Source organism: Saimiri boliviensis, chromosome 19, assembly GCF_048565385.1.
Source record: "Saimiri boliviensis isolate mSaiBol1 chromosome 19, mSaiBol1.pri, whole genome shotgun sequence".
Taxonomy (NCBI): domain Eukaryota; kingdom Metazoa; phylum Chordata; class Mammalia; order Primates; family Cebidae; genus Saimiri; species Saimiri boliviensis.
In genome coordinates this window covers 34888239-34897925 of record NC_133467.1, presented here as the reverse complement: position 1 = coordinate 34897925, position 9687 = coordinate 34888239, and the positions used below count along the sequence as shown (strand labels likewise).

The window sequence follows — 9687 nt, the reverse complement described above, 5'->3', positions numbered from 1 at the left end:
GAAGATGAATAAGCCACAGGCCTTGCCATTCTGGTACTCAGTGTGGCAGGGCAGGCGCGCAGGCAAAGAGGTGTGATAGAATTGTATATTAAGCAAAGGTCGAAGAAGACAAGCTGCTCATCTTGCGGGAGCGCCTAAGAACGGGACGCTAAAAAGCCGGTTGAGTGCTGGAGAGGTGATCAAGCATAGGTTATGGAGCACCCTTTTCTGGGATCTGCGTACTTAACGGTTCAGCTGGCTGGAGTGCGGGAGGCCGGAAGATGAAAGGCCCTGAGTGCTATGCTGAAGAGTTTGTTGAGTTGATTCTGTAAGCTAAAGGTTTCTTTTTCTTTTCTTTTCTTTTTTTTTTTTTTTTTGAGACGGAGTCTCGCACTGTCGCCCGTGGTGGAGTGGCACGATCTCGGCTCACTGGAACCCCCACCTCCCCAGTTCAAGTGAGTCTCATCCCTCAGCCTCCCGAGTAGCTGGGATTACAGGCGCTCGCCACCACGCCCAGCTAATTTTTTGTTTTTTAGTGGAGACTGGGTTTCATTCACCATGTTGGCCAGGATGGTCTCGATCTCTTGCCCTCGTGATCCACCCATCTTGGCCTCCCAAAGTGCTGGGATTACAGGCTTGAGCCACCGCGCCCGGCCTTATTTTTTATTATTTATCTTCTCCTTTTGGGAAGATTTATATTGTTTTCCGCCCTTACTTTCTTAAATGTTTGGTTCATTTATTTATAATTATTTCTTTTTCTTTTTTTGAGATGGAGTTTCTCTCTTTTTGCCCAGACTAGAGTGCAATGACACCATCTCAGCTCACTGCAACGTTCACCTCCTGGGAGTCAAGCGATTCTCCTGCCTCAGCTTCCTGAATAGCTGGGATTACAGGTGCCTGCCACCATACCTGGCTAATTTTTGGTTTTGTTTTTGTTTTTGAGACGGAGTTTCGCTCTTGTTACCCAGGCTGGAGTGCAATGGCTGGATCTCGGCTCACCGCAACCTCCGCCTCCTGGGCTCAGGCAATTCTCCTGCCTCAGCCTCCTGAGTAGCTGGGATTACAGGCACGCGCCACCATGCCCAGCTAATGTTTTGTATCTTTAGTAGAGACGGGGTTTCACCATATTGACCAGGATGGTCTCAATCTCTCAACCTCATGATCCACCCACCTCGGCCTCCCAAAGTGCTGGGATTACAGGCTTGAGCCACCGTGCCCGGCCCAATTTTTGTATTTTTAATAGAGATAGGATTTCACCATGTTGACCCAGTTGGTATTGAACTCTTGACCTCAAGTGATCCGCCTGCCTTGGCCTCCCAAAAATTTGGGATTACAGGTGTGAGCCACTGTGCCCAGCCTTATAATTCTCATAAAAGTCTTAATTTCACCAATAACATTTCTCTTTTCATGGCCAAGTGAGGTGGCTCATATGTATAATTCCAGCACTTTGGGACGCTGAGGCTGGTGGATCACTTAAGGTCGGGACAACATAGTGAGAGTGAGACCCCATCTCCACAAAAAATAAAAATTAGCCAGTGTGGTGGCACACCTGTAGTCTCAGCTACTCAAAAGTCTCAGCTACTTTTGAGACAAAGTTTCGCTCTTGTTGCTCAGGCTGGAGTGCAAATGGCACAGTCTCATCTCACTGCAACCTCCGCCTCCTGGGTTCAAATGATTCTCCTGCCTCAGCCTCCTGAGTACTACTTGAGGTAGGAGAATCACTTGAACCGAGAAGATTGAGCAGCAGTGAGCCATGATCACGCCACTGCACTCCAGCCTGGGTGACAGAGCAACAACAAAAATAATAATAATAAAACATTTCTCTATTGATACAACCAAATCTGATTTTCTTTTTCTTTTTTTTTTTTTGAGACGGAGTCTCACTCTGTTGCCCAGGATGGAGTGCAGTGACGTGATCTTGCCTCACTGCAGCCTCCGACCCCTCAATTCAAGCAATTCTCCTGCCTCAGCCTCCGGAGTAGCTGGGATTACAGGCATGCGCCACCATGCCCAGCTAATTTTTTTCTATTTTTAGTAGAGACAGGGTTTCACCACATTGGCCACGATGGTCTTGAATTCCTGACCTTGTGATCTGCCTGCCTTGGCCTCCCAAAGTGCTGGGATTACAGGCATAAGCCACCATGCCTAGCTGGAATCTGATTTTCTAAACTCAAATCAATAGCACTTTCTTCTGCTGCTAATTGAAAAAGTCTCTCTAAAGTGAGATAGGTTAGGCTGAGGTTATTTTTCCTTTCTGTTGGGTGCATGGTCAAAAATTGACGTATGAATCTCAGTGATTCTTTCCTAGTGCTCATTTAGGTATTATTAGGCCATTTGCTACCAACTCCAAGGCAGTGACAGCTTGGAGAGCACATGCTTGCTACTCCCCTGTTTCAGTGGCACCTTCTAGCTAAGATTCAGTCACCTTTTCTCCAGATGGTGGTGCTGCATTCCCATACCTGCCTTCAGAGTATCTCCCTCAAATTCATTTAGATCAGCCCAACCTTGGAAAATGCCAAACTGGGTCATGCTGTTTTAGCCCAATATTCTTTCCCACAGCAGTAGGAGTTGTGATGGGAAAAAAAGAAAAGATGGAGAGTGGGGTTTCCCAATGTCTCCAGTATTTACCACATCACCTGTAGGGGTGCTACCTCAAGCATTTATTGAATAATTTTTCCAAACAAGATTTCCTGTGAGGGATTCTGATGCCACCTCTAAAAATAGTTTTAGAAATGTTTTTCCGGTCGGGCGCGGTGGCTCAAGCCTGTAATCCCAGCACTTTGGGAGGCCGAGGCGGGTGGATCACGAGGTCAAGAGATCGAGACCATCCTGGTCAACATGGTGAAACCCCGTCTCTACTAAAAATACAAAAAATTAGCTGGGCATGGTGGCGTGTGCCTGTAATTCCAGCTACTCAGGAGGCTGAGGCAGGAGAATTGCCTGAACCCAGGAGGCGGAGGTTGCGGTGAGCCGAGATCGTGCCATTGCACTCCAGCCTGGGTTAACAAGAGCGAAACTCCGTCTCAAAAAAAAAAAAAAAGAAAGAAAATGGCACTGGCAAAGTCTGGCTCTATAGGGTAATGTGAAGGTAGGGGACAGCACAAGCATTTTGCTGAATCTAGTTCCTCCTCATTTCCCAGCAGCTGTGAGTGAACAGTCATCTCAAAAGGGGTGGTCACTGTCTTTCTGTCCACGTCCTAGCATCGTTTCCCTCAGGGTTCGTGATGTAGTGGAAAAGACTTCTAGGAGTCAAGAGACTTTTATCTCAAACCCTGACTTTACCGTCACCTCCCTGGTGGTTTTGGGCAAATCACTCTCATTCTACGTAAAATAAGAAGTTGAACTAGATGGTCTAAAGATCCCTTCCATCTAAAAAGTTTATTTTCTATGAAGAGTGACTATATTTTTTGGTTTTGCCTCCCAGCATCAAGCACAGTGTCTGGTACACAGTAGGGTTCAGGGAATGCTGTGATTAGTGAGAGAATGAATGAATGAATGAATGAATGAACAAAATGCTAGACAAATGAAGTTCTTAGACTTGGCCAGCTGGTGGCATCACCTCTCTACATAACCACAAGGGAGTGCTGATAGTCTCAGACCAAGGGAAAGACACAGGACTAGAAACGATAAAAAGGTAAAGAAATGGTCAGAGGACCAGATGTTTGAAATGAATAACAGAACCCTGGAATTCTGGCTCACTTTCTTTTCTCTAAGCCAATAAAGAAAATAAGTCCAAAGCATGAAGCAGTTTTCTTTTTATTTTGGGAGATGGAGTCTCAGTCTGGTACCCAGGCTGAGAACAGTGGCACCATCTCGGCACATTGCAATCTCCATCACCAGGTTCAAGCAAGTCTCCTGCCTCGGCCTCCAGAGTAACTGGGACTATAGGTGCAAGCTGCCACATCTGGCTGATTTTTGGCATTTTAATAGAGATGGGGTTTCACTGTGTTGCCCAGGCTGGTCTCAAACTCCTGAGCTCAGGGAATTTGCCCACCTTGGCCTCCCAAAGTGCTGAGATTATAGGCGTGAGCTACTGCACCTGGCATTTTTTTTTTTTTTTTTTTTTTTTTTTTAGATGAAGTTTCACTCTTGTTGCCCAGGCTGGAGTGCAATGGTGTGATCTCAGCTCACTGCAAACTCCACCTCCCAGGTTCAAGTGATTCTCCTGCCTCAGCCTCCCGAGTAGCCGGGATTGCAGGCATGCGCCACGAGGCCCGGCTAGTTTTGTATTTTTAGTAGAGATCAGGTTTTTCCATGTTGGTCAGGCTGGTCTTCAACTGTCAACCTCAGGTGATCCACCCGCCTCAGCCTCCCAAAGTGCTGGGATTACATGCCCAGCCAAGCAGTTATCTTAACTGTCAGATTGGCAAGGTGATTGTGGGTGGGCAGAAAAGTAGACATAGCCCCAAGAGACAGAGTGATGACACAATCACACAGAAGCAGCCCACGAGGCCAGGAGATAGCCTCTGGGGTTCACCTGACCTCGGGGGCTGGGCACTCCCCTTCTGCCACCCTGTTCATATTCATCCCTGGTTAGAAAGCCCCAACATGTTGGCAACCAGCCTGGATCACTCTCACCTCTGGGTTTCTCCTGTGCGTTCACAAAGCCCACTGCTGATTTATTGTTGCAAAGGGCCCCTCTCTTCCCCCAGCTTGCAAGGGAACTGGATATTGAACGTTATCTTAATTATCTGGCAGAGGGGAAGACGGTGCTGAATATGTTGGAATCCTTGAGAAAGCCTTACTCTTTTGCCTACCCACCTCCTGCCTTCTCTTTGTCCCCACCACAGCTCCTTCTGCAGTAGGTAGAGATGTGGCAATGAAAGGCGAGGGCCCAATGAAGCATTTTTTTTTTCCCAGTCATGATTGAGATCATGGGGAGACAGGATGAGGTGTGGTGAGGGCATATCTCAGGATCCTTAGCTCTGACTTGGAGTTTGCAGGAGAGAGTGGGGGGGGGGGGGATCACTGAGCTCTGTCCACTGACTAGAGCAGGAAAGGGGGGAAGGGTGGTGATAGACGTTAGCAGGAATATTTAATTATCAGGAGCAGGAACAGAACTGAGGGCATGCCCAGGTCCACACGGGCCCTCCAGGCGCAGTGTTCCCAGTGGGGAGGAAACAGGAAGCTGTGACTTCCTCTCTCCTTTCCCTCCCTGCTCTTAGCCTCAAGGTCATTGCTGTGGAGATGAATTCCAACCTGTTTTAGTTGGCACTGTTCCCTGGGCATGGTAATAGCTGCTCAGTACCCTTCTGCCACAAACACCCCACACTTCTTTGAAATATTCACACAAAGACATACAAATCACACGTATTCCCTCATCTCATCACGCCACTCCTGTGAAGCAGACTTCTCTGAAAATTTTAAGCAAGAAAACAGGCTCAGGGAATGCAAGTGACACTCCTAGTCACACAGCTAGTGAACGGCAGGTCTGAGACCCCGCAGCCTCTGTACTCTCCTCTCGACACCCATGTTGATTCTCTGCCTCTATCCCACCTCCGAGGCCCTTTCCTTTGGGCCCTAAGGGAACACTTTCTGCAGAGGAGGGAGGCCTCTGCACACTGTTAGGAACAGAGGCAGCTCTAGTTTGGTTCCTGTCATCTCTGGGACAGGGAACCTCCAGCTCTCTCCCTGGGGTGGAGGCTTGGGGCTGTCCTCCACAGTGGGGTAACTCTCCCTTCTCCCCTCCCTCTCTGCCATTTAGAGCGCTTCTTGCAGGCGGGCGCATGCGCATATACCCTAGGGAGCAGGCTCTTCCTCACCCTGCCCCACCCACCACCAATCTTGACCGACAGGGACAGGGACAGGGACCTGGTGGGTTGTCCTGTCCACACCCCTCCCTCTGAGGTGTGGGCGTGGGCCAGGGCTCACCGGAGGCCCCAGAGAAGCACTTAGTTCTAGAGCCTCCTGCTGAGAGCCTGCAGTGGCCTCTGCCAGTCTGGCAGGCACCTGCAGATCTCTCTGCTCAGCACCACCAATCTCTGATGCCTTGCGATGCCCACACTCAATACTTCTGCCTCTCCACCCACGTTCTTCTGGGCCAATGCCTCCGGAGGCAGTGTGCCAAGTGCTGATGATGCGATGCCTGTCGAATTCCTAGTCCTGAGGGTCACGGTTGCCCTGGCCTATGGGCTTGTGGGGGCCATTGGCTTGCTGGGAAATTTGGCGGTGCTGTGGGTACTGAGTAACTGTGCCCGGCGAGCCCCTGGCCCACCTTCAGACACCTTCGTCTTCAATCTGGCTCTGGCGGACCTGGGACTGGCACTCACTCTCCCCTTCTGGGCAGCTGAGTCGGCACTGGACTTTCACTGGCCCTTCGGAGGTGCCCTCTGCAAGATAGTTCTGACGGCCACTGTCCTCAACGTCTATGCCAGCATCTTCCTCATCATGGTACTGAGCGTTGCTCGCTACTGGGTGGTGGCTATGGCTGCGGGGCCAGGCACCCACCTCTCACTCTTCTGGGCCCGAATAGCCACCCTGGCAGTGTGGGTGGCAGCTGCCCTGGTGACGGTGCCCACAGCTGTCTTTGGGGTGGAGGGTGAGGTATGGGGCGTGCGTCTTTGCCTGCTGCGCTTCCCCAGCAGGTACTGGCTGGGGGCCTACCAGCTACAGAGGGTGGTGCTGGCTTTCATGGTGCCCTTGGGCGTCATCACCACCAGCTACCTGCTGCTTCTGGCCTTCCTGCGGCGGCGGCAACGGCGGCGGCGAGACAGCAGGGTCGTGGCCCGCTCTGTCCGCATCCTGATGGCTTCCTTTTTCCTCTGTTTGTTTCCCAACCATGTGGTCACTCTCTGGGGCGTCCTGGTGAAGTTTGACCTGGTGCCATGGAACAGCACTTTCTATACTATCCAAACATACGTCTTCCCTGTCACTACATGCTTGGCTCACAGCAACAGCTGCCTCAACCCTGTGCTGTACTGTCTCCTGAGGCGGGAGTCCCGGCAGGCTCTGGCAGACACCTTCAGGGATCTGAGATCCAGGCTGTGGCCCCAGGGTGGAGGCTGGGTGCAGTAAGTGGCCTTAAAGCAGGCAGGCAGGCGGTGGGTCTCGAGCAACCCCCTGGAGTGCAGCCCTCTACCCTGCTCACTAACCTGGACAGATGGACGCAGGGTGAAGGGCGCAAGCTGAATACACTCCTCTTTCTGAGATCCACCAAGTGTAGGAAACTTGAGTCCTGGGGAGAAGCTGCCCCCTCTGCCAGGCTGCGGCGCCCTCGGAGAAAAGTCTCATCTTTGATCCCCAATTCTGCGTGTGGTGAATGGGGAAGGCGGGGGCCCAGATCAGAGCTGGGCGTGACAAAGCTGAAGTCTTTATTAGGAGATGGGAAAGAAGAGGATCTGAGAATAAACCTCTGGATTACCCACAAATTGTTTGACATTTTATCCCAGTTCCACCTCCAGTTCAGTGTGGAACAAAAGGATTCGTTGCTCCATTTCTGCCTTCTGCAAGAATTCCCAGGAAAACTTCCCTAAGGGTTCCAGGCTAATGAATCAGAGGTCAGTGCACATCTCCCTCTGCCTGCACCCCCCCACCTAAAAACAGGGTATCCCTTGTCTTTCTCTGGTATCAAGGCCACAAATACCCTCTTCCCCTGTCCCCACCTTGCCATCTCAGTGGTGACCACAGAACCTTGCTGCCTACAGAGGCCTCAGCTGCAAAAACTATAGTGCCCCTAAAGGGATGCCAGGTGTGGGATATTGCTGAAATTCCCAGCCCCGAGTGTAAAACCCTGGTGCTCACGGGAGTGCCCGTGTCTCCCTTTAAATCAGGATTTGAAAGAAGAAAAGATAATGACAAGTCAAAGACATGGGTAGGGTAAAAGGTGAGAGATTAAAAAGGGGGCAACTGGGAGAACAGGCTGCAGGTGGAGTCAGAAAAGTGGAGACCTCAGAAAGTGGTGCTAGTCCTCCTCCTTGCCCCAAGTGCAAAGCTCAGAGTATCAATCTGAGCGTCAGAGTACCTGGATTCACACCTTTACCTCCAGCAAATTACTTCTTTGTACCTCACTGTTCTCCCCGTAAATGAGCTACTAAAGATTTAACAGCCAGGCGTGGTGGCTCACACCCGTAATCCCAGCATTTTGGGAGGCTGAGGCAGGTGGATCACAAGGTCAAGAGATGGAGACCATCCTGGCCAACATGGTGAAATGCTATCTCTACTAAAAAATACAAAAATTAGCTGGGCATGGTGGTGCACGCTTGTAGTCCCAGCTACTTGGGAGGCTGAGGCAGGAGAATTGCTTGAATCCAGGAGGCAGAGATTGCAGTGAGCCAAGATTGTGCCACTGCACTCCAGACTGGTACCTGGTGACAGAACAAGACTCTGCTTCAAAAAAAAAAAAAAAAAAAAAAAGAAAGAAAGAAAGAAAGAAAGAAAAAATAACAGTGAAATATACTGTTAGCTATTATTCTTACATCCTGTGTAAAATGGAGACAGAGAGAAGGGAGGAAATGAGGGCGCAGCTGGGAGATCGTAATGGGGAACCATGTCTCATCTGGAATGGTTTTATGTGCTCCAAAGTGGGGTATAATGCAAGTTTCACATAAGTAAGAAAGGCTGGGTATGGTGGCTCACACCTGTAATCCCAGCACTTTGGGAGGCCGAGGCAGGTGGATCACAAGGTCAGGAGCTCGAGACCAGCCTGGCCAACATGGTGAAACCCCGTCTCTACTAAAATACAAAAAATCAGCCGGGCCTGATGGCGGGTGCCTATAATCCCACCTACCTGGGAGGCTGAGGCAGGAGAATTGCTTGAAACAGGAAGGTAGAGGTTGCAGTGAGCCAAGACTGTGCCACTGAACTCCAACCTGGGTGAAAGAGCGAAACTCTGTCTCAAAAGCAAAAACAAAAACAAGAAAAACCTCAGAGCTTGGCCCCTAAGCCTCTCTTGAAGGTGGTGTGTTACTCAGGTCTCCAGGATAGGGGGCTCCTCTGTGGTTCCCATATTGAGACACATCCATGATAAAGGTTAGCCATCAGAAGGATTTTCTGGGAGGCAGCCTCTAGAAAGGAGGAAGGCAGAGGGAAGATGGGATAGAGCTCCCACTTTCACTGCCCCCTCCTCAGGCTCTCCAGCATGTCTTGGAACCCATGAGGACACAGGGTGCTCAAGCTCCTGGGGCAGCAGCTGGGAGCAGTGCCGCCTTAAGTGCAGAGCCCCCTGTGAAGGGCGAAGCCACGGTGCCTCCAGGTGCCCCCTGTCCCAGTTCCTTTAATTGCTGGGCAGAGGAGGCTCCAAAGAGGCACCCAATTCACAACAGATTAAGCAATGTGAAAGGAACTTAATTAGCCTCTTGTTTAATTTCCTCTTTTTGATGATGTTTAAACTAGCTCCAATAACGCCAGGTCTATTCCTAGCCCATGCAGGCAATGGAAAATCCTTCCCCACCTAAGCAACCGTCTTCCCACCCCAACAGCTCCTCTGAAGGCCTTGCTCGGCTCCAGATATTGGCTCCTCTGGGGGCATCTCTGCTTTATGGGCCCCGGAGGTAAATATTGACAAAGTTTACACAGGTCCAAGTCAGAGATGAATGCTCTTGGTGGGGAGGAGGAGGAGGAGGGTGCAGCTGGATGGAGAAGGGAGGGCTGGACAGAGCAGGCGGCCTGGAGCTCCTCTTGGAATGGAAAGACAGCAATGTCTTGGTGAGAACCTGGGCCCCGGCTCCCTAGAACACAAAGCCAGACGGCTTTGAAACTTCAGCAGGAGGG

General features: G+C 50.6%; 1 protein-coding gene across 1 annotated transcript; it reads left to right on the top strand.

Annotated features, from left to right (window-relative positions):
- Nucleotides 1–5570: 5570 nt before the first annotated feature.
- On the top strand, nt 5571–7294 carry RXFP4 (relaxin family peptide/INSL5 receptor 4). The gene has a single exon (XM_003937823.4). The coding sequence runs from the start codon at nt 5974–5976 to the stop codon at nt 6991–6993; it is 1020 nt and encodes a 339-aa protein (XP_003937872.3). The 5' UTR covers nt 5571–5973; the 3' UTR covers nt 6994–7294.
- The last annotated feature ends 2393 nt before the right edge of the window (nt 7295–9687 follow it).